The sequence below is a fragment of the Pan paniscus genome, chromosome 3 (genome assembly GCF_029289425.2).
Source record: "Pan paniscus chromosome 3, NHGRI_mPanPan1-v2.0_pri, whole genome shotgun sequence".
NCBI lineage: Eukaryota > Metazoa > Chordata > Mammalia > Primates > Hominidae > Pan > Pan paniscus.
In genome coordinates this window covers 148,603,591-148,629,511 of record NC_073252.2, presented here as the reverse complement: position 1 = coordinate 148,629,511, position 25,921 = coordinate 148,603,591, and the positions used below count along the sequence as shown (strand labels likewise).

General features: G+C 35.5%; 1 protein-coding gene across 5 annotated transcripts in view; it reads left to right on the top strand.

Moving 5' to 3' along the window:
- The window catches only part of LRBA (LPS responsive beige-like anchor protein), a 799,485-nt gene that overhangs the window by 304,700 nt on the left and 468,864 nt on the right, over nucleotides 1-25,921 (top strand). For all 5 annotated transcript variants that reach the window (XM_055111907.2, XM_063603583.1, XM_034959239.3 and 2 more), the window contains exon 36: nucleotides 21,650-21,758. In XM_055111907.2, coding sequence (XP_054967882.2) covers nucleotides 21,650-21,758 — 109 coding nt within the window. The remainder of the gene's footprint in view (nucleotides 1-21,649; nucleotides 21,759-25,921) is intronic.

The window sequence follows — 25,921 nt, the reverse complement described above, 5'->3', positions numbered from 1 at the left end:
AGTGTTTTATGATATCTTGAATCATTATTATCAGCACCTCTGTTTACTTTTTAAATGTGCAAGTGATAGATCTAAAAGAGTTTTCTTATTCTTGAAAGGCACAACTTTCTGTAAACTAATAGTTTTAAAGAACTTAAAGAATATTAAAGCCACCTTTTAGAGTCTCTGTGATGCTGTAGCACCACATCAATAGAAAATAATGTACAGTTATTACTACTCCCTTTGACCCTGTTGAATGAAATCTGAGGGTTCAGTGTTATACTAAATTTAGATGTGGTGTAGGTTACATTGTTACGTATATTGGACCTAAATTCATTTATTTGTGTATTTGATTTGTCTTTATCTTAGTTATTTTTTTCTTCACTTTACAAATGTATTTAATTGAAATTGAATTGAATTGAAAGATATATTTAATTACATTCCATAACACTGTTGCTTACATTTTTCAACTCAATTCTTTGCCAATGAATCTTGAATGTTTTTTCTTATTTGGATAAATAAAGGGCTTCAAGTTCTTATTTTGCCTTTTATTCTTATTTTCTTAGAGGTTTTGGTGATATTACTTGCAAAAAAATTTAGTATCTCAGTATTGATGTTAATTTTGCTGGCAGAAATAGATCTGGCTGCTAGGTTGCCTCCTTTCTTCTTGCCAGCTTGCTTGTGATCCCTCCAAATATTTTTTAGAGCATTTTAAGCTCCTGATGTTGTTCTAGGTAGCAGTGATCAAGTCAGCTGCTCTGAGACATTATTCTGTGAAATTTGTAATGATTTGTTGGTGGTCTCCTGTCTTACGACTTGTGTGTCTTAGAGAGAATGATGAATATTTTATTTGTTTAGGTGGTACTCTTTTTGTTCTTAACCTCTAGAATTTTGAAAAATAAGTGCAAATCCTCTATCAGAGTTTTCTGTCTTTTTTTTTTTTTTTTTGAGATAGGGTCTTGCTCTGTTGCCCAGGCTAGAGTGCAGGGGCACAATCTCATCTCACTTCAGCCTCGACCTCCCTGGCTCAAGTGATCCTCTCACCTCAGCCTCCTAAGTATCTGGGACTGCTGTTGAGGACACCACACCTGGCTAATTTTTAATTTTTTTTTTTTTCTTGTAGAGATGGGGTTTTGCCATGTTGCCCAGGCTAGTCTTGAACTACTGGACTTAAGTCATTCAGCCTCCCAAAGTGCTGGGATTACAGGCATGAGCCACTGTGCCTGGCCTCCTTTCATTCTTGTTCCTAGTTTTATTAATGTTTCTATTAGTTTCTCCCCATTGTTTCTATTTCATTTATACTTTAAATAAAAAAACCGGCATAGTTTTATTGGCTAATTTTTTAAATGTTTGATAGTAAAAATCAGGGAAGTAGTAGACTATGAAACCTAGTTTAAAGGTACAATATTTGGTAAAAATTTTAAGATTTAAATTCTCATGTTGAATCTTGTAATTTGTTAAATATATAAATAATTAAAACAACCTATAATTATAGTTTTGTATTTAATTTAATAAAAACACATTTTAAGAGCTTTCATAGCCTCTTACAACTTTACTTTTAGATGTGCTGCTGTGACTCTTCTTTTTCCCCCATCCTTGGAAAGCACAGAAAGGGCAGATTATCCCACATACTGTTGGGCACGTTGCTTAATCATCCTCTAGAGCCAGTCAGTGTCTGCTTATTACAGCAGTAACTCAGACTTGTATACAAATATATAAATAGCCCACATAAAAGACATAATGCTTCGAGTATTAATACACTGGTCTGTCTTCAAAATTCATCTGCTTAGATTGCATGTCTTCTTTCTGAGCATTCATTTAGCAGCTCCATCCTTTTTCTTCACTTCTCTGAATAGCACGATTACTAATAATGTTGGTGGAATGAGAAGAAGAATGACTAGAAGGAAAGGTGGAGAGGGAAAAGGGAGAGAGGGAGAGAGGCCAGAAAATATTTCATTTGGACCCTGTTGGTCATTAGCACTTGTATTTTAGATCTGGGTTATCCTTTGATAAAAAGACAAAGGTATTTATTGCACGTAAATAAACTGTGGCTAGAATATATTCTTATCTGTATCAGTGGAAGATAAAATTTGAATTGAGGTAGAGATTATCACTTGGAAATCCTTGAGTGTTACTTAAAGAGCCATGTGCTTTTTCTGGTTTCAGTTTTAAAATTATATATGTAGGAAGATACTTTATAGAAAAACTCCAATTAAATTTTTTTATTGTAATTTTTTTTTCTTTTAAGAGATAAGTTCTTGCCTTGTCGCTCAGGCTCAAGTGATCTTCCTACCTTGGTCCCCCAAGTTGGTAGGATTACAGGCGTGAGTTACTGTGCTCTGCTTAATTACATCTTGTAAACAGTTGTTTGGAAATGATGCTATTTTTAGGGTAGAGTCAGAGATCAACAATGGATTAATTGAGCAGAGACTTTATCTCTCTCTCTCTCTCTCTTTTTTTTTTTTTTTTTTGGTGAGACAGGGTCTTGTTCTGTCACCCAGGCTGCAACCGCTTAACTCCTGGGCTCATGTCTTTATCTCTGTTTACTTCAATCCTGGATTGTATTAGTATAGAAGTTTCTCTGGTTGATTTAGAATAAAGTATATGCTCTTATATGCTCTTAAAGATTAGATTATTTAACTTAATGTTTATCATTTTGTGAAGGTTTAATGGCTTATCAAAGAAGATTAGAATTTTCTCTCCTTAATTAGGATAAGCATATGTTTCTTATTTATTTTATTCATATGTTTTGGCTTAAAGTACTGACATGGTCAGGTCATTTTTTATTTTTAATTTTATAGCTTGATCTCAGCTTATCATTAATATACTTCCTTTAATAGGTTTTGAATATGGAGGCTTGTTTTGTGCACTTTATATGGGATTTTATATTTAAATGATTTTTCAATGGTTACTTTTTTTTTTTTTTTGGATGGAGTCTCAACTTTGTTGCCCAGGCTGGAGTGCAGTAGCAATATCAAGGCTCACTGCAGCCTTGATCTCCCTGGCTCAGGTGATCCTTGTATCTCAGCCTCCCAAGTACCTGGGACTACAGGTGCTCGCCACCACACCACAGCTAATTTTTGTACTTTTTGTTGAGTTGGTGTTTTGCCATGTTGCCAAGACTGGTCTTGAACTCCTGCTCAAGTGATCCTCCCACCTTGGACTCCCAAAGTAATGGGATTACAGGTGTGAGCCACCACACTGGTCTGTGGCTACTTTTTAAGCTTGCTTTGTTCTGATTTATGTAAAAAAATGGTGCTGCGTTTGGATTGTGCTTTTTCACCCCCTAAAAATGCTAAATTCTACTAGATTTCAGAGCTTTAAATGTTTTGCTCTATAGGATTTGTTGTTTGACATTTTTTAACCAAGACCAAATGTATGTGACTTTTAGGAAAGATGGCTTGGATATAGCGTGCCTGTAGAATATGCTTATGTTTGTATAGATGTTTCATAGCCTTACACAGTTTTAAAAAACTACAACAGCATCTATGTAAGTAGGATCATTTATTAAATAAGAATGATTATAGAAAAAAGGGATATGTATTAGGGATAGGTGAAAAACGGAACTCTCATAACCTTTGAGAAGAGTAAAAATAAAATGAAAATAGCATCATTCACTTTGTTCAGCAAATATTAATCCATACTGGCCACGTGCTGGTCCATATTCTCGGCTCTGGGAATTTAGCAATGGTCAGAATAGAAATGCCTGCCCTAATAGGGTTTATTTTAATTGGTAAAGTTAGACAATAAAGAAATTAAAAAGTTGATAGTATGTTCAGGAGATAAGTGGTATGAGAAAGTTAAAACGAGGGGAGGAGAATAGGTACAGTCGGATACAGAGGACATTGCAGTGTTAAATAAGAGTGGTCAGAGTGGAATCTGAAAAGATGAATTTCTATGAATCGCCAAGGAAATGTCACTGACAATGAAGAGACAAAGGCAGTTATAAGAAGATAGAAGGTGGTAGATACTGTGCAGCAGAGAAATCTGCTGAATTCCAAATAAACTGAATTCCAAGTGGAGAGTCAGGAGAGCCATTTCTCTATATTTTTGCTTTTCTACATGTAACTATCTTCTGTCTCTTTTTATTTGCACATTCTAGAGAATAGATTATTTCATAGTCCTAAGAAATTATTTTATCTAAAATAATCAGATAAAAGCTTGCAGCCTGGTCTTTTTGCTTCCATTCTAGCCTCTGTAATATCATGAGTTGTTTTAAAATGTTCAACTAGGGATTATCATGCAAAATAAGTTTGGAAAAACAGGTTGATGTGAGGATGTAACATTTATATTAAATTACTAAGGTTTTATATTCTCAGGATGAAATAACTTTATGGAGTATTTGCTATCTCCATTTAAAGTCTAATAAAGCATATGGATACCTTGTGGTCTCTCTGATCAAGGATACTGCCTTCCAGAAAAAGTGGCTACTACCTGGGCTAAATTTCAACCGAGAAAGATCTAGACTGGCCTTAAATGTGTATGAAGCCCATTAAAATTTTTTTTTTAATTTAAATTAATTTTTTCAGTTACCAACAAAATCTATTCTTTCTGAGGTTCCAGGCATGTGTATTCTGTGATGTTAGAACCTTTACATCCCTTATTCAAAGTTGTTACTGAGAGCTTTAACTGAGAAAGGTGCAGAGAGATAACAGTTTAGGGATTTTTGTGATACTGAATTATTGGATGTGCTGGGTGAGAGACAGAGAGAGAGAGATGTTGCAAGGAGGCAGATACATGGAGAGTTAGGCAATAATTCTTCACTATAAGAATAAAGGCTATGTTAATATATGGAGATGATATTTTGAAAAGTGAGGCTTTAGTAGTTCTCATATTATGGAAGAAAATCTTTGGAAGCAATTTATCCTCTTCTCTGTAGCTAATTCTAAAGAAATTACTATATTTAGAAGGATTGCCAATTCAGGAACATTATTTCCACATTCTCAATTATTAGAGTGTAGAAAAGTGGTAACTTTCCTTTCTCATCAGTGGTCATGTTTAGTAGCGAAAATGACAGTTGCTGCTAATGGGGGTCACAGAAAGCCCAGGAAACAGAGCAGTAATATTGGAAAACTCTTGGTGAAAATGTGTATGTGCTTACCCAAGGTCTAGACTAGTATAATCAGATGTGGACAATGGGCTGTAATGTAGTTATGGGAGATGGTTGTCATCATTACTGTTATTTATTGAGCCTCCAGTATGCATCTTTTCTAGTTGGTTACTTGATAGGGCTGTTTGTTTCCTAAGGCTGACACAAGCATTTTTTCTTCCTTCTTGCACTGTAGGTGTAAATTATACATAGTTTTTTCTTCTTAATATTAAAATATGTGAATCATTTTATGCTCTGCATTTAGACATTTAATCTACAGTAAACCCAACATTTTGAGCCTGCTTATAATAATTAAAACTTTAATTTACCTTTAATTCTTTTTTGAAAGAATAGTTTACACAGCTATTAGATAAAATTGCTGTTGCTAAATATTGTGTAATTTGCATATTTAGGAAAATAGGCATATAGATAAGAAAAATTGACCCCTTAGAATAGCAAAAAAAAATCATTTAGATATCTTATTAGTTTAATTTTTGAAGTCATTTTAATATTTTCATTAATGAAAGGACAAATAACATTGTGTGAATATTTAAAAAAATCAGAGGTATGTATTCAGGACCTTCTCAGATTTTGATTTTAAAACATTTTGTAAATTGTGAAGGAAAAGATATATATGCTTCCCTTCTTCTCTGAAAGTATTATTAAATACTTTACATATATCCCAATCACTTTTTATAATATTCTTTTAAATAAGTAAGGTTAGATGGTAATCATTTTGTATTATCCAGCAAAAATATTTCAAACTTAAATTTATGATACAGTTAAGTCTAAAAGCTCCATGGTGTTGCTGTTAATTGCTTAGATAAATTTAGATGCTTGAGAATATTTGGTTTGAAGTATTTTTACAAACTGTCCACTCATCAAATAATGATGGGGTATAGCCTACCTGAACAGTACCTCTTAGATGTTATGTTTATTAAAATAAAAAGAAGCAAAAGATTTTTTTAGTCCTTTTTTTTTTTTTTTTTTTAAAGATTTTTCCTTTTTCCTTCCCTGCTTCCTTAATCAGTTCTGGTTAAGGAAGCACATCTTCTGAGAGAATAGAGTAATACACATATAATTCTAATAGAATGTTTATAAGATATTCTATAAACAAGTATAATATATGCCATACCTACAGTAATCATTAGGGATAAGATTGACATAAAATAACCTGGGCATTGTAGTTCACTCTTGTAATCCCAGCACTTTGGGAGACTAAGATGGGAGGATTGCTTGAGCCCAGGAGTTCAAGACCAGCCTGAGCAACATAGCATGATCCTATCTCTTTAAAAAAAATTGGGTAGTATGCACCTGTAGTCCTAGCTACTTGGGAATTTGAGGTGGGATGATCACTTGAGGCCAGGATTTCTGAGACCAGCCTGGACAACATAGCAAGACCCCTGTCTCTACAAAAATGATATTAAAAATAAAGATTGACATAAAGTAAAGGTCTTTATAGGATAGAATTGCAGAATATTCCTTAGAGGGAAAGAGGATTGAAACGGATATAAGGAAGTTAAGGTTTTGGATATAAGGAAAGGACAAAAAAGTAGATTGGGAGTGGTTTATGGCACTCATTTTTTATCATTCAGTATCCATTTATTGATTATAATCCATGTGCCAGGTACTATTCTGGAATCTGAGGATATAGCTGTGAATAAGTCTGTGCTGTCATAAAGGAGAGAACAAATAATAAACAAGTAATCAAAATAAGACAATTTAGAAAGTAATAAATGCTTAGAAGGAAACAAAGCAGGATAATGTTATGAGAGTAAACATACTGGCTTTTAGGGAGTGTGGAGTGTTTAGAAAAATCTTGTGAAGGGGAAACAGTTTGAATGAAGAGAAGTAGCTAACCCTTTTGAGATGTATGTCACAACATTTTAAGGCGAGGAAACAGCAAGAGCAGAGGCCGTAAGGAGTGAATAGTATTGTGTATTATTTAAACAAATTGAAGGCCAGAGTGGCTGGAACAAAATCAGCAAGAAAGAGTAAGGCTTGGGAATGTCAAGAGAAGTATTCAATATTCAGATCATGTAAGGCCCTATAAGCTATGCTAAGAAATTTGGATTAAACCATATTCAGTAAGAGCAGAGTTTTTAATAGACGAGTGGTATGATATAACTTACAGGGTTTTTTTTTTTTCTGCTTATTTGTTTGTTTTGTTTTTGAGACAGGCAGCGTCTCTCTGTTATACAGGCTGGAGTGCAGTGGCTTATTGCAGCTACATACTCCTAGCTAATATGATCCTCCCACCTCAGCCTCCTGAGTAGCTGGGACCACAGGCACATGCCACCATGCCCAGCTATTATTATTATTTTTTTGGGGGGTAGAGATAGGGACTTGCTATGTTGTCCAGGCTGGTCTTGAGCTCCTGGGCTCAAGCAGCCCTTCTGCCTTGGCCTCCCAAAGTGCAGGAATTATAGGCATGAGTCACTGGGGTTGTCTTTTCACTCTGTTGGGTTTGTCCTTTGATGCACAGAAGGTTGTTGTTTTTTCCTTTATCTTTTTAAAAATAGACGTGGAGTCTCTCTATGTTGCCCAGGCTGATCTCAAATTCCTGAGCTCAAGCGATCCTCCTGCTTTAGCCTCCCAAAGTGTTGGGATTACAGGTGTGAGCCGGTTTACCTGGCCCAGAAGTTTTGATGTAGTCCAGTTTATCTATTTTTTTTTCTGTTATTGCCTGCGCTTTTGGTATTATGTCCTAGAAATCATTGCCAAATTCAGGGTCATGAAGCTTTTCCTTATGTTTTCTTTTAGGAGTTTTATAGTTATAACTCTTACATTTAGGTCTTTGATCCATTTTGAGGTAATTTTATATATGATGTAAGGTAAGTGCCTTAGTCTCTGTATGCTGCTATAAAAAATACCTGAGACTGGGTAATTTGTAAATAATAGCAATTTATTTCTCATAGTTTTAGAGGCTTAGAAGTCCAAGATTAAGACACTGGCAGGTTTTAGTGTGTGATGAGGGCTGGGTCTTTGCTTCTAAGATGGCACTTTGAGCACTGTGTCTTCACCTGGTGGAAGCCGAAAGGGCAGAAGAGGCTAAACATTGTGTGAAGACTATTCTTTAAAGGCCTTAATTACATTCACTAGGAAGGAGCCCTCATGACCTAATGACCTCAGAAAGGCCTCACCTCTTAATACTATTGCATTGGAGATTAGGTTTCTACAAGAATTTTGGAGGGGATACAGATATTCAAACCATATCAACAAGCATCCAATTTCATTCTTTTTTTTTTTTTTCTGTGAGATGGAATCTTGCTTTGTCACCCAGGCTGGAGTGCAATGGTGTGATCTCAGCTCACTGCAACCTCTGGCTCCCAGGTTCAAGCGATTCTCCTGCCTCAGCCTCCTGAGTAGCTGGGATTACAGGTGCCCACCACCATGCCCAGCTAATTTTTGTAGTTTTAGTAGAGACGGGGTTTCACCATGTTGGCCAGGCTGGTCTCGAACTCCTGACCTCGTGATCTGCCTGCCTTGGCCTCCCAAAGTGTTGGGATTACAGGCGTGAGCTACCGTGCCTGGCTCAATTTTTCTTTTGTATGTTGATATCCAGCTTTCCCAACACCATGGCTTACATTCTTAGAAGAATGAATTGTGATAGGATCGGTATACAGGGCAAGAATGAAAGCAGATAAATCAGTGAAGATATTACTGAAGTATTCTAGAAAAGAGGGAATGGTGACTTAGAATGATGTGGTAGTAATGATGATGGAGAGAAGTAAACATATATGTGATGTATTTAATAGTTAAAGCAGTAGAACTTGCTTTCATGAATGGGATTTGGAGGTGAGGAAATGACAAAATCAAAGATTATTTCTTGAGTTTGAGTGGACTTTGGCGCTATTTATTGTGGTGGGACAAACTGAGGTAGTGATGGGGAAGAGGTATTATTGGCAGTGAGTAGGTAGAATCAAGAGTTCTGCTTTGGAAATGTTAGATTTGAAATGCCCTATTGGGTATCCACGTGAAGATTTTAGTTGGACAGTTGGCCCCGTGAGTCTGAAATAGAGGAGACCAAGGATAGGGTTAGAGATATAAACACAGGAATTAGTACTATGTAGGTGAGATTAAAAGTCATAGAACTGGATGAAATAATTTAGAGGGAGGAAAGAACACACAGCTGAGCTCTTGGACATTACAAGATTTGTAGGTAGTGCAGCGGAGGATGTAGCAAAGTGGGCAATGAAGAAGCAGCAGCTAGATAGGAGGAAAACCAAGAAAGTGCTATGTATTATTGCAAAAGTTAAGAGAAGAAAATGTTTTAAGAACCTTAAGAACCTTTTCACAGTTATCTTGCTATTTGTATATAGTCCTATAACTTTCCATATTAGATTGTGAACTCTTTGTGGACAGTGTTATGCATGTTTGTATTCCTTACAGTTAGCAGCTTAGAAGTGACTGGCAGAAGTGGATAGTCAAAGTTTCTTTTCCTTATAAGCACTGCTGGGTCCCCAGCAATGATCAGGCACTGTTCTATGCTTTGGTTGTGTAAAGATAAATTATAAATGGTTGGTGCAGTGTCAAATGGAAGACAGATTTGTAAATACATAATTGAAATTGTGTTATACAGAAAGTTTCAAAGTAATAAGTACTAAAGAAGAGACCGATACACGTTGGTAGGGGATTACTTCTATGGAGGGAAAGCAGGTGTGGGATCAGAAAAGGTTCTGTAGTGAACCTTTACTTTGGTTTAGCTTTGAAGGTAGGTTAGATAGAATATGAAGTGAGGTCATCCCTGGGACAGTAGCAACAGAGGCAAAGGAGTGTACAGTAACAGGGTGTAATGTTTGAGAAAGTAGTTCCTGACCTGGAGTTCTTAGAGTATAAAAGTTTAACAACAATGAGACTGATTTATAAGCCATGGAAAGGTGTTTAGTCTCTTTTGTAGATCATGGGAAGATGGCTGACGGCTGATACCTTGTCAACAATACAGTGATTATCAGATCTTCATTTTAGAAAGATGATCCCAGTGAAGAATGGGCAAGAATAGTAAGACTCATGGAAAGAAGTTGGATTGGAGGCTATTATCATAATCAAAGACATGATCCTGAGTTCCAGTGAGTTTCCAGTGAAGGGCACCGGAAAAGGTTACAAAGAAAAACAACTTTTGGCCGGGCGTAGTGGCTCACACCTATAATCCCAGCACTTTGGGAGGCTGAGGTGGGCGGATCACGAGGTCAGGAAATCAAGACCGTCCTGGCTAACACGGTGAAACCCTGTCTGTACTAAAAATATAAAAAATTAGCCGGGCATGGTGGTGGGCTCTGGTAGTCCCAGCTACTCTGGAGGCTGAGGCAGGAGAATCACTTGAACCAGGGAGGCGGACATTGCAGTGAACCGAGATCATGCCACTGTACTCCAGCCTGGGCGATGGAGCGAGACTCTGTCTCACACACACACACACACAAAAGTAAGAGAAACAACTTTTAAAGTTATTGCAGAGGTAGAATGGGCAGTACTTAGTCTATTGGATCTGTAGGATGATGAAGAAGGAAGATATGACTGATATTTCTAGCTTCAGTAACTGGATAAATAATGGTTATGTTAATGGGGCAAAGAATGAAAGAATGAATGATCTCTGGATAAGGGACTATTTTGATAAATTACGGTACATTCCATCCACATGAGTCACTTGAAGCTGTTCTGATTACATAATGGTATACGGTTAAGTAAAATATACAAGTATTATAGTATGACTTCTTAAGTATTTAAAAATATTTTTACAAAACACATGAACATGTACATTTGTATATATGTATATATGCACTAAATACTGTATGTGTTTCATATATATGCACATAAATACTGTATATGTTTCTATAAGTTTAGATAAATGTAAGGACAGGAACATAAACTACTCATGGTGGTGATGTATTCCGAAAAGTGAACAGGGAAGGGGGCTGGGAGCTTTCACTTGTTGCTTCATTATTAAAGTGTTGCATGGTTTTTAAATGCTATGTAACCAGAAAAATGAGTGAAACATCAAGACAGAAATATCCTACCTATCTAAGTGTATATGTCAGTAAATGGACATCTTGAAAACTAAGTGATAAAAAGGGATGTTTCGGTTCTCTTGAAAATAGAACACACAAGATTTTTTCTCGGCTGGGCGCAGTGGCTGACGCCTGTAATCCCAGCACTTTGGGAGGCCAAGGCGGGCAGATCATGAGATCAGGAGATCGAGAACATCCTGGCCAACATAGTGAAATCCCGTCTCTACTAAAGATACAAAAATTAGCTGGGCGTGGTGGCGCGTGCCTGTAATCCCAGCTACTCAGGAGGCTGAGGCAGGAGAATTGCTTGAACCAGGGAGCCAGAGGTTGCAGTGAGCTGAGATCGTGCCACTGCACTCCAGCCTGGGTGACAGAGTAAGACTCCATCTCCAAAACAAAAACAAAAAGCAAAGATTTTTTTCTCTTTATAACTTTGTTCATACTGTTATCTGAAGTATCTTTCTCTTTTTGTTGCTTTTGCCCTTTATTTAAGGCTCATCTTCATGCTCTAATTTTCTATTGGAGCTTTTTTTCATCTTTAGTAGATTATTGTGATCTTTGCTTCTATAGAGATATGATAGCAAACATATTCTTATGTTCTAATTTTATTTATATTGCTTATTTTATAACAAATTCCCACAAATTTTGCAGCTCAAAGCAACTTATGTTTACTATCCTACAGTTTCTGTGGGTCAGAAGTCTAGACTTAGCTTAGCTGGATCTTCTGTTTAGAGTTTTACAAGTCTACAATAAAGGTGTTGGTCAAACTGCATTTCTTTCTGGAGCTGGAGCTTGGGGTCACAAATTTCTTGGCAGAATTCAGTTCCATGCTGTTGTGGTACTGAGTTTCCCATTTTCTTGTTTACCGTCACTGAGAGGATGCTCTCAGATCCTACAGGCTGTCCATACTTCCCTGTCTTATGGCCTGGTCACACATAGCCACTTAGTTCGTCTTCAGGGGTGGCAGGAGAATCTCTGCAGTATGCTAGGGCAGAACTTTATTACATAAGTACCAGAGTGATTATCCCATCACCGTTGGCATGTAAAGTACCCTAATTAAGGAATGATTATCCCATTATCTTTACTATATTCTGTTTGCTAGAAGGAAGTGCCAGATTCTGCCCAGGTTGAACTCAAGGGGTTGGGATCATTTAAAGCCACGACTCACTGGAGGTCACATTAGGGTGTGTCCACCATAGCACTTATGTTAATATGAGTTTCAAGCTGGAAAGGACTCCAGTGTATTCTCTTTTTCCCCAACGAAAATATAATGAAAGGTCATCTTTGCTGCTTAGCCTAGTCTATAATGTAATAGGTGTTGAACAGATGTTGGACAGTGTTTTTAAAAGGCAGAGGCACAAAAATGTTAAAAGATCAGAATTAGCACTCAGAAGATTTATTCAGTTATAATGTATATGAAATGATGAAACCTTTATTTTTAGGACATTGGCTATAAAACAGCATAAATTAAAGCTGAGAATATTACAAAGGAAATATTGACAAGACTTATTGGTTGATTAGGGGCCTGAAGGAAGGTGGTAGAGAAGAGGGAAGAGACTAGAATAACTTTGAGGTTACTTGTTTGGGGACTAGTAGGATAGTGTGCCATTGACTAATCAATTCAATTAATGTTTGAAAGTACAAGGCAATATATTGATGTTAAATTCACAATGTGGTTTTAGGTCTCTAGAGGGAAATTAAGAACCCAAACCAGTATTTCACATCTGTACTCTTGAAAGCCCTTGTTTTCTCTATCTGTAGAATCAGAGGAAGTTATTCATTAGTGGGTTTTAAAATTACACTAGGGATGGTTTTTGTCTGTAATGTCTAAATGAGTACTGTTTAATAGCATTTGAAAAAAAATACCCTGATGATGTCACCCCAAAATCATAGATAAGATATTGCATTAACTTCTAAAGTAGCTGGAAGACAGTTTGGGGATAGAAGAGAGAGTCTGACAGAGCTGGAGTCAAATTAAAATAGTGTATGTGAGCCTAATAGAGATCGAAACAAAGTGATAGAATGGCAGAAAGCTTTTTTATTTTCTTTAAGGATTTTCTGTTTTCCTTTCTTTTGATTATTGATTGTTGTAAAGCTTCAAAGAACAGAGACATGTAAGGTGGAGGACTTAAGCCTCACTCACTAGCCCAGACATGTGCATGCTTTTTCTGTAAAAGGCCAGATAGTTCTTTAGGCCTTGCAGTACACATGGTCTTTTTCACAACTGGTCAACTCAGTGTAGTATGGTGAGTTGAAAACAGCCATGGATAACACTTAAACAAATGGGCCTAGTTGTGCTCTTATAGAACCTACTAACCAAAAACTGTTGGCAGGCTAGATTTGGCACACAGGCCTTAATTTGCTCACCCCTGTTCTAGATTATTGGCAATTAAAAGAAAGTGTATTTTCTTTTATATGTTCCCCAAGCTCATATTGTTCATAATATTCCTCAGGTTTATTTTTCCTCTTAATGTATATTGTGGACATTATTTTGTCAATTTGGAACAATCTACTTATATGATTGTATATTTTGATTCTTTAAGATTCTCACTTTCATAAATAGTGTTGTAGTGAAATTAATTGATTCACGAGGAATATTTTCCACATGTTTTTCTGCATTGTGGGAACATGTTCATATAGCACATTATTAAGACTGCTGGCCAGGCGCGGTGGCTCACGCCTGTAATCCCAGCACCCTGGAAGGCCAAAGCAGGTGGATCACTTTAGGTCAGGAATTCAAGACCAGCCTGGCCAACATGGTGAAACCCCGTCTCTACTAAAAATACAAAAATTAGCCGGGGGTGGTGACTCATGTACCTGTAATTCCAGCTACTTGGGAGGCTGAGACATGATAATCACTTGTACCCAGGGAGCGGAGGTTGCAGTGAGCTGAGATCCTGTCACTGTACTCTAGCCTGGGCAACAGTGTGAGACTCTATCTCCAAAAAAATAAAAACAATTTTTGTGACAATTGCTTTGGATCCAAGTTTATGTTTGTTCTTTTTTTGTTTTTGTTTTGTTTTTTTGTTTTGAGACAGGTTCTTACTTTGTCGCCCTGGCTGCAGTGCAGTGATGCCATCATGGTTCACTGTAGCCTCTACCTCCTGGGCTGAGGTGATTCTCCTGCCTTGGCCTTTTGAGTAGCTGAGACTACAGATGTGTACCACCATGCTCAGCTAATTTTGTTGTTTTTGGTGTTTTTTTGTAGAGAAGAGGTCTCTTTATTTTACCCAGGCTTGTCTCAAACTCCTGGGGCTCAAGGAGTCTCTTTTCTAAGTGCTGGGATTGTAGGCATGAGCCACTGTACCTGGCCTTATTTATATTTTAAATGAAAACATTGCTACAAAGTGAGGCAAGTGCCCTGTGGAATGGGAGTAAGTTCATGTCATTGTTGATGACTGCTAGGTGTAACTTCTGTAGGTGGGCATTTTCTAGTGGCAGTTTAGCCACTTTTGTTATATAAATTAAAAAAATAATCCTTGCAGGCCATGTATGTTCATGCCCATAATTTCAGCACTTTGGGAAGCTAAGGCAGGAGAATCACTTGAGCTCAGGAGTTTGAGACCAATATAGGCAACATAGTGAGACCCTGTCTCTACACCACCACCAAAATAACTTACAGGGTACGATGGCACATGTATATAGTCCCAGCTACTCAGCAGGCTGAGGTAGGCAGATCACTTGAGCTTGGGAGGTTGAGGTTTCTGTGAGCCATAATTGCACCACTGCACTCCAGCCTGGGTGACAGAGCGAGACTCTGTCCCTAAAAAAAAAAAAAATAAAAAATAATAATAATAATAATAATGATAATAATAATAATTCTATCCCTGCCCGCTCTATGTTCTCAACTCCTATTAAAGAAGGAAGTTTAGAAGACCTATACATATCAAAAATGTTCCAGATTACATAAAGTGAATCATTCTGTTGATATGTTTATAAGTAAATGGTGTTATAAAAGCGCTAATCAGAATGGGTCATTTGTTTATACATCTAAGACATTTTATTAAAATATTTAGAACTCCGTGGCCATTATCAGTGTTCCGTGTGAGTCCTCATATGGAGAGGTAGCACTGAAGGTTACCATTTCTTAATCTTTTAACTTCTAATACCATAGTTTTATTTTTAAAAATTTTTGTCTTTATACAAGGCAATTCATACATTTTATATTTTTTGTGTGCTTTTGCTCAATATTGTTAGTGAAATTCATATTGTTAGTGAAATTCATATTGTTATGCATAATATTGATTCTTTTTTTTCCTACTTAGCATTTTACTTTATGAAAGTCCAACATTTTAAAAATTAGTTTTATTTTTAATGGACATTTGGGTAGTTGCTAGTGTTTGGCTATTGTAAATAATTGCCATGAACATTTTTATTAATCTATTTTGTGATTATAAGAGTCCCTGTTACTTCACATCTTTGATATAACTTGGTAATGCCAGCCTTTTAAACATATATAGCCATTCTGTGGAGTATAGTATATCTTATGGTTTTAAGTTTTATTTCCTTGATGACTAGTAATCCTGAACACTTTTCATAATCTTATTCACCATTTGGAAATCTTCTTTTGTGAAGTGCTTGTGTACTTTTCCCATTTTAAAAATTGTGATCATTTTCTTTTATTTGTAAGAGGCTTTTTAATATATTTAAGATAGCAGTTCCTCGTTGGTTGTAATTATTCCAAGTATATTCTCTCTCTCTGAAGTTTGGCTTTTAATTCTCTTAGTGGTGGCTTTCATAAGCACAAGTCTTTAAATTTTGATGTAGTTCATTTTGTCACTATTTTTCTTATGTTTTGTGTATTTTTGTTTGGTGCAGTAAGTCTTTACATTGACCCAGTCAGGAAGATGCTCTCTTATGTAATCTTCTAGAAACTTTTTAAACTTCCTGAAATCTTTAGGTCTTGTCTAGGATTCATTTGGAATTGGTTTGTTTGTATGGTTTGAGGTAGAAGTCAGGGTTAATTTGTCCATATGAGCATCAGTTGATTGATCTAAGACCAGTTTTTGGAAAAGACCATCTTACTTATAAGTCTTTTAATATCATTATCATTATTATCATCTCTCTTCCCCTCTTTAAGAATGTCTCATGTATTCTTGTTTGTTTACATTTTCTATAGATTTTAGAATTAAATTTGAACTCATCAGATTATGCAGAAAGACCTGCTAGGATTTTGATTGGACTGTATCTATAAATAGCTTTGTGGAGAACTGATGTCTTTAATACAAGCCTTTCCCTTTCATGAACATGGTATACTTTTTTCTTTAAGTTTTAACTTTTTTTTTTTTTTTTTTACCATTCTTTCTGTTTGACATGCAGAATTCTAGCACATTTTTGTTTCTTTTTCCTACATATTTTGATGGTTTTGAATGCTTTTCAAAATAGTATTTAAAAACCATTTTTACTTTGTTAGTAACCTATACATATAATCTAGTTGATTTTTGTGTATTTGCCTTAAATCCAATGACCCTCCTAAATTCAATTATTACTTTTAATTGTTTACATTTTTCTTTTGGATTTTTTCAGTATTTCAAATAACTAACTGTTAACTTTATCTTCTAAAGTGTATTTTTTATTTTCTATTTAATTTCTGTTCTTATCCTTATTTAACTTTCAGTGTTCACTGGCTGTTCTTTTTCTGATTTCTTCAGTTCAATACTTGCATAATTTATTTTGACAATTTTTTTCTTCTTTAGTGTTTTTATTCAGTGTATCAATTTCCCTCTAAGCATTGGTTTAAGGTTTATCTAAATCCACAGATTTTGGCACATTGTTTTTACTATGTTTTACTGCAAACGTTTCCTAATTTCCATTATGATGTATTCTTTTATGTGTGGGTTTTTTTCAGAGGTGCATTCTTTAATTTTTAGACATGAAATGATATTACTTAGCGACTGCTGTGTTAACAATATTATCACAACTTAGCCTTAAAGAAACATACATTTGTTATCTCAATTTTTCTTGGTCAGGAATCCTAGGCATGGCTTAGCTGGGCCTCTCCTTCAGGTTCACTTACAAGGCTGCAATTAAGGTGCTGGCCAGAGTTGCAGTCTTATTTGATGTTTGACTAGGAAAGGATCTGCTTCCATGATCATGTGATTGTTGGCAGGATTCACTTCCTTTTGAGTCGTTAGACTGAGAGTCTGAATTCTTTGCGGGCTGTTGTCTGGGGCTCTACTCAGCTCCTTGCCATGGAGGCCTTTACACAGGGCAGCTCATAACATGACAGCTTTCTTTAGCTAAGCCATCAAGGGAGAGCATCAATAGAGTCTGCTAGCAAGATGCAAGTTACCATCTTATTTAATGTAATTATTGAAGTGTTATTCCTTCATTGTTGCCATATTTTCTTGCTTGGAGGCAAGCCCCATCTCCTTCCTACACTCTAACGGGGAAGATTACATAATGCTGTGGATACCAGGAGGTTAGGAAAGTCAGTGGTCAGCTTAGAGCTTCTTGCAGAGTGATCTGTATCCTGTTATTTCTAGTTTAATTGAAATGTATCAAAGAACATACTGAGTATGATTCCATCATTTGAAATTCACTGTAAATTGCTTTGTGACCCCGCATTTTGCCTGTTTTTTTTATATGTTCCATGTTTACCTGAAAATAATATTTATTATTCACTTACTGGGTATAATGTTCTCGATATGTCAGTCAGGTCAGGTTAAAAAATATTCTATAGCTTTATATATTCTATATCTGGTAGTAGCCTATATTCTTAACAGCATACAAATTTAGAATCTCAAAATACTAAATTTCTGTATCTCTAGTTCATTTATCCTTTTATTAATTTAACAGGTTTATTTTATTTCTGTTTGCTTCTCATACTAAAGAAAGTTTATTACCTTTTAGCTTTTAAAAATTGTTCATGTTTTCTGAAATTATACTTTTCAATCTTTGTTTAACCTTATATTGAAATCGTGTCACTTACAAGCATCATATGCCTTAAAAAATTGATTTGACAATAATTTTACTACTAAATGTTTACTTTCTATGTATTTCTGATATGTTTAGGTTAAAATTTATCATCTTATTATTTATGTCTTTTATATTTGCTCCACATCTTGTGTTTCTTTTTTTTTCCTTCTTTTGAGCTAAGTATTTGTTGCTTAATTTTTTTCCCATTGGCTTGTTGGTTATATATTATTTTAAATAACTTTAGTGGTTACCCAGAGATTGTAGTATGAATATTATAATTAACATCTTACATAAACTGATTCTTTTGCCAATCCATGTATGACACAAGAAACTTATAACACTAATTCAGTTGGTTTTTCTTGCCTTGTATGCTGTGGTTATATATTTTAGATTGCAGTATTTTTTAATTCTAGAAGTTACATAATTATTGTAAACATTCAGTATACTTTTAGATTTACCCACGTTTGTCATTTTCATTGCTCCAATTGTTTTCCTTGACTTGTATCAATCTTATATTATTTTTCATCCTTGTGAAGTATGTTGGTTGGCTGGTGACAAATTCTCCCTATTTTATTTGTCATGGAATGTTCTTATTTTGCTTTTGATGATGAGGAAAAGTTTTCCTCTACCCTCTTAGGTTTGTTGTTTGGGGACCTGTGAATTAAACAGACAAACACAGCTTAGCAAGAAAAAAGACCTATTTTTAGTCATAAGTCTATCAGAATTCGGCCGGCTGCTGTGTCTCACACCTGAAATCCCAGCACTTTGGGAGGCCAAGGTGGGCGGATCACCTGAGGTCAGGAGTTCAAGACCACCCTGGCTAACATGGTGAAACCCCGTCTCTACTAAAAATACAAAAATTAGCCTGGCATGATTGCGAGTACCTGTAATCCCAGCTACTCAGGAGGTTGAGGCAGGAGAATTGCTTGAACCCAGGAGGCGGAGGTTGCAGTGAGCCGAGATCGTGCCATTATACCCAGCCTGGGCGACAGAGCGAAACTTCGTCTCAGAAAAAAAAAAAAAGATTCAGAGAAAAATGTGACTTGAGGAGGGGGTTAGAATTTGGGGTTATATACATACCATTTTAATAGGGTAAAAGTGAAGTAATGAAGGGCACATTTGGGAAAGCTAATGATTTTGTGAACAGTAAGTGGGCCCTTAGGAGAATAGTTAAGTGATATTATAGTTTTGTATCAATGTCTATTTAGATAATTTCTCATCCTGGTACTAACTTCTCATCTTTATTGACAATAGTCAATCTTCCTTGGTTGCAAAACTCCCTGGGAAGGGATTGATGAAAGCTAAATTCTTTTGGGAGCTTCTTCATTTAGGTGGATAAAGGAAGTTCAGAAAAATACTCTTTTTTTTTCCCACAGTGGTATACTCTTGACCCTTTAAATCTCATTATTGAAGGATACTTACTGAGGATAGAATGCTTTTCTTTCTCTCTCTCTTTCTTTCGTCTTTCTTTTCTTTTTTCTTTCTTTTCTTTTCTTTCTTTTCTGTCTTTCTCTCTCTCTCTTTTTCCTTCGTTCGTTCATTCGTTCATTCGTTCGTTCATTTGTTCTGTCGGAGTCTCGCTCTGTCACCCAGGCTGGAGTGCAATGGTGCAATCTGGGCTCACTGCAAGCTCCGCCACCCAAGTTCAAGCCATTCTTCCACCTCAGCCTCCCTAGTATCTGGGATTATAGGCACCTGCCATCATGCCTGGCTAATTTTTATATTTTTAGTAGAGACAGGGTTTCACTATGCTACCCAGGCTGGTCTTGAAGAGGATAGAATTCTTAGGTGGTTGGTTGGTTGGTTTTGAGAGAGGATCTCTCTCTGTTGCTCAGGCTGAAGTGCCATGGTGTGATCATAGCTCACTATAACTTGAAACTCATTGACTCAAGTGATGCTTCTGCCTCAGGCTCCTGAGTAGCTGGGACCATAGGCATGCACTACCATGCCTCGCTAATTAAAAAAAACTTTTTTGGTAGAGATGGGATCTCACTACATTGCCAAGGCTGGTCTTGAACTACTGGCCTCATGTGATCCTCTCGCCTGGACCTCCCAAAGTGCTGGGATTACAGGTGTGAGCCACTGGCCTGGCCTTTTAGGTAGTATTTTTGTTTAGTATTTCAAATAGGTCATTGCATTCTTATCTGGCTTCCATTAGGCTTATTGTTGCTCTTTTGAAGGCCTCTCCCACTGTCTGCTATTAAGAATTTTTTTCTTTGATAGTTTTACTATTACTGCCTAAGCAGGGTATCCTTAAAAACCCTGCTTGGGTTTTGTAGCACTCCATCAACATATGGCTCAGTGTTTTTTCCCAGTTTTGAAAAATCTTGGCCATTATCTCTTCAAATATTGCTTTTTTCTAATTATGTATCTACTCTTTCTTATACTACAGATACACTTATATTAGATTCTTTTACCATGTCCTATATGTCTGTTATTTATTTTGTTCAATTTTCATTAATTTTTCTTACTATGTTTCAGTCTAGTTGTCATTGACCTATCTTTCAGTAAATTTTTCCTTTTTTGGCTGAGCTTAATAACCCAGTAAATCTATTTTTATATTTATTTATTTTTTTCAGTACTTCTACAGTTTTCATTCTTTACTGGAATTCTCTGTTACACAATTAGTTCTAAACATATTAACTATATTTATTTCAATGTCCAGATGTGAGCCAGTTTCTATTTAGTTTCCATTCGTATGATATTGTCTCTTGTGCCTGTTAATTGGTGACTGAATGCTGAAAATTGTATTTTAAAATGGCAAGGGTAAATTTAAGTCTCTATGATATTATCTTCCTTTAGAAAGGACTTCCTTTTGGTTTCTGATTAGCAGTTAGACTAATAGCTGATTGTATTAATTTAGGGTCTGAGCTGACTCAAGGCTGGGTTTTTATTTTTAAGTTCTTGTGAGAGTTTGGCCTATTTTGTTTGCCTTCTCCTAGTGTGTAGCCCTTCTGAGGTACTCTGAAAACCTGGGGTTTTGCCATGGCCCTCCTGCATTGGTATTTCTGATTTTTTTCTCCCCACCCTGAAAGCTTTGCTTAGCTTTTTGGCTGCCAGTTAACCTAAATACCAATCACCAAATCTCTGAAGGTCTGTTTCAGTGTTTTGAGGCCTGGTCTATTTCTTGCTTTCTGGGGTACACTTGATTCCTGCTGTAACTCTTGGGTAGTCTACCGGGACTCCTCCACCTTGACGGACTGTGAACCTCAATTTTTTTCTATTTATCTTTGTGAGACTAGTGACAGGTCTGTGTAGCTTTTCTGTTCTCACTTGGGAGTAGCAAATGCCTTAATGTAAAAAGTCACACTGATTGTCTTTTGTGTGCTTTCTTCTCTGTGATCTTCACTGGTTAATTTTGGCTGCCTTGGTAACTTTCCAGTGCATTTTAAAAGATTAAAACACAACTTTAATCCAGTATTTTTAGTTGCTTTTGTTACATGGCTAGTCTGATAGAAGCTAATCTGCTATTGCCAGAAGGGTAACCTTTTGCTGTTGTTACATTCCTCAGTTATTTAGCATGAAATAATGGTACCTCATTGTGTATGATGTCAAAAGAAGAAAGTAAGTATTCCTTCCTCTCCACCGTAAGCAGTGAATAATCATTTATGTTGTGTGTGTATACATATATTTATTTGATAACATTCATTTCTTACAGGTTGCTTAGCCAGACAATGAAGGATCATCTAGTAAGAGTAGCAAATGAAGCTGAATTTATCCTGAGCAGGCAGAGAGCAGAAGATATTCACAGACATGCGGAATTTGAGGTAGGTTACACATGTGGTTGGTGTGTGGAAGTTACCGTTTTTTAATGATAATCATGAGAAATTGTCCCGGTAAAATGGCAGGTCCAAAGAAACATAGTATATGTCATCAAAAAATTAAAATCTAGGTTTATAGGAGAGTCATGGGGGTTCTGGGAGATAGTACATGTCTCTTTAGCCCTCTTGTCTCAATTGCAGTTGAGCTACCACAGAAGCTTGATCAGAGAAGCTTCTTGTTTGGCTGCTCTAATCTTAATAATCAGAGGTAAGTCTTGGCTCTGATGGTTTTCCTATAAAGAAAACTGGTGAAGGAGTTGGCCTTTTCTGGACAAAACAGAGCTAGTTAGCCAGAAATGAAAATCTCTATGGCAAAGGTAAGATCATCCAGGTTTCTAGAGAGGAGCTGAACACAGAGGTGTGAAATTTCTCTGTCTTTAGGGTTTGAGAGCGTAACAGTATTTGTAGCTGAGGAAATGAGGGAGCACACACCTCTCTCCTTGGATTCTCATAGGAGAGGACTAAGTGATAAACTCATCCTGGGACCATTGCTTATCTCAGTAGTTGTGCCTGAACATGTATAAGAAATACAAATTTCTAGAGGAAATTAATGGTTTTGTAGCTATAGAAATGACCCAAATTCACCTAAGGTGAACTAGAAAATTTGACAAGTAGTACATTTGCTATAGAATTGGAAAAATATTTAAAAGCACTGTATGGCTTCTAACATATCAAGAACAGATAAACTCATATGTTGCTGACATTTTTCTGGTACATTAGAAAAGATGAAAAATCTTCCAAGTGAATTTTATACAACCAGCAAATCTGAAAATTATTCTAGAAAAATAAAACTCTAGAAGACCAATTTCACTTAAGAATATAAGTACAAAATTTAAACTATAACTTTAAATAACATAATTCATCAATATAAAGAATGAATTATATAGTATGATGACTGAAAATTTTTACTGGAATTACAAAATTGTTTAGGATATCTACCTGCAAAATAAATTATATCAACAAATTAAAAATAGAAAAAACACAAAGATATCAGTAAAGGTAGAAAAAAAGCATATGATGATTGTTAGCTGCCAGCCATATTAAAACTCACAGAAAAAGATTTATATAAGAAAACAATACAAATATGGTAAAGACTATTAAATATCATTTTAAATGATTAAAGTCATCTCTTAAAATCAGGAAAAATGAGTGATACCTACTGTCACTGTTGTTAACATATTTTTGATGTTCTTGCAAGTGCAAGATACAGCTAATATAAATGCTAGTAAAGAAAGAAAGAAGATTACTTTCAAATTTCTAATGCTGTGGTCTAGGAAAATCTAATTCCTGTGTCCTGAGGTGTACCTGGATCTTGAACATTTTTCTACCAGAGTTAATAAGAGAATTTGGTGAGGTTATTAGGTATGAGATAGTTATGCAAAAAATTAATAGCTTTTCTTTGACAGTCAGTAACCAGCTAAGAATGGAAATCAGAAATACAGTGTATTCATAAATATGACAAAAACAATGTTTTGGGCCAAATTCTGCAAGAAAAGTACACATGCTTTTTGGAATGAAGCTACAAAATTTTATTAAAGCAAATAAGATAAAATATAAACTAATTCCATGCTGGATAGTCTGTCTTGGGGTCTTGAGGGGTGTGTGTGTGTGTGTGTGTGTGTGTGTGACAGAGAGAGAGAGACAGAATCAGTCTTTTGTTTTGAAATAATTTGAGGCTTTCAGGAAAGTTGTAAGAATAAAGCAGGAACTCCTATTCACTGTTCTCCCAGATCTTGTGATTGTTAAATTTTTACGACATTTATTCTCTTTCTCTTTATGCTTTGTTTTTCAGAATTTTGAGAGTAAGTTAAAGTCAGGATTCCCTTCTACCTCAAAATACTTCAGTGGAAATTTCCTAAGCACATTCTCTGTCTTAATCTGGTACAGTTATCAAAATCAGAAAATTAACATTGGCAGGATGCTGTTACTTAATATACCAACATTACTTGTATTTTTCCAGTTTTCCAACTGGAAAAAAGACTCCATACTGTCTTTTATAGCCAAAGAGAGAAAATTGTACATCACAAAAATGTTCATTTTTCTCAAGTCAGTATGTAAACTCAGTGCAATATCCATTAGTAAAGCACTCCATTAAAATAACAGTAGAGTTGATTTGACATTTAAATATTCTTTATAACAAATTTAAGACACAACTATTATATTTGGATATTTAAATATTCAGTTAATGTGGGAAAATAAATGCTTTAATGTAGTCCTACAATTTGTGAAAAAGTAATGGGATATACTTGCCTCTCCAGAAATTAAAACACCACTAAAAAGACAGCATATATTAAAATTCTTCCAGATGAAATAAGCAATAGGGAGGAAGATGACATGATAAATACTTCAGAAACATATTTGGAAAACTGTAAAAGTAGAACTTGGGCATATGTGTGAATTTGATAACCAAAATGTAGGATATTTAGAAAGTAGAAATAAAAAAGTAGACATCTATTACTACCTATAACATTAAGTGGAGGAAAGATACCATCAACAAATTGGAAAAACATAATGCCTATGACTGATAAATGATTAATATATTCACTGTACTAATAATTCTTATAAGAAAAACAACCCAATAGACAGAAACTCAGATGATATCAATAAGAAATTCACAAAAGAACCTAAAAGTGACCAGTAAACATATGAAAAGGATTCCTATGTAAATTAGAGAAATTATTATCTATCAATTTTCCATTCTTCGATTGAGAGAGAGTAAAAAGAATGATAACGTACTGTTGAAGCGAATAAGGGAGACGAAATGGGCAATGCTGTTCTTTTGTATTGTTAACGGAAAGTACATTTTTAGTCTTAAGGGAAAGCAATATAGTCATAGCTATTAAAAAATTACATTGGCACTCACAAACATGCAAATACCCATTTACCGAGTAATCCTATTTTTGTGAATATATCTGTTAGGAATTAAAAATAATAGTATTTAAAGATAGGTATACATGGCTATTTATTGCAGTATTGTATAAAATTTAGCAAAATAATAATTATGGAAAAAACAAGGAAATGTTTCTTTAAGTAAAGGAAAATTATTTTCTGAAAGAATAGAAGGTTAATAAATTATGAAAAAATTAAGAGGTTGATGGCTTCGGTTTTTAAACATGAGTTTTGACATAGAATTCCACCAAGCCATTTTAGTTAATTCAGTGTAATTATGTCATTGATTTTTTATTATTTCTTTTCTTTGTAATATTTGTGGGTACATAGTAGGTATATATATTTATGTAGTACATGAGATATTTTGGTACCGGAATGCAGTGCATAATAATCACATCATGGAATATTGGGTATCCATCTCTTCAAGTATTTATCCTTTGGGTTAGAAACAATCCAGATACACCATTTTAGTTGCTTTAAAATGCACAATTAAATTATTATTGACTATTGGCTCCTGTTGTGCTATCAAATATTAGATCTTACTCATTTGTTCTGTTTTTTTTATACCTATAGATCATCGTCACCTACCCGTGACACCCTCACTACCCTTCCTAGCCTCTGGTAACCATCCTTCTACTGTCTCTCTGAGTAAAACTGTTTTGAACTCAGAGTTCAATTGTTCAGAGTTCAACTGAACAAGTTCAATTGTTTTGATTTTTAGATCCCACAAATAAGTGAGAACATGCGATGTTTGTCTTTCTGTGCATAGCTTATTTCACTTAACATAATGATCTCCATTTTCATCCATGTTGTTGCAAATGGGAAAGAATCTCATTCCTTTTTATGGCTGACTAGTACTCCATTGTGTGTAAGTACCACATTTTCTTTATCCATTCATCTTTTGCTGGACATATAGGTTGCTTCTAAATCTTAGCCATTGTAAACAGTGCTGCAACAAACATGAGAGTACAGATATATCTTCAATATACTGATTTCCTTTCTTTTGGATATATACCTAGCAGTGGGATTGCTGGATCATATGGTAGCTCTATTTTAGTTTTTTGAGGGACCTCCAGACTGTTCTCATGGTGTTTTTTACTAATTTACACTCCACCAATAGTGTATGTGGGTTCCTTTTTCTCCACATCCTCGACAGCGTTTGTTATTACCTGACTTTTGGATACAAGCCATTTTAACTCGAGTGAGATGATATCTCATGG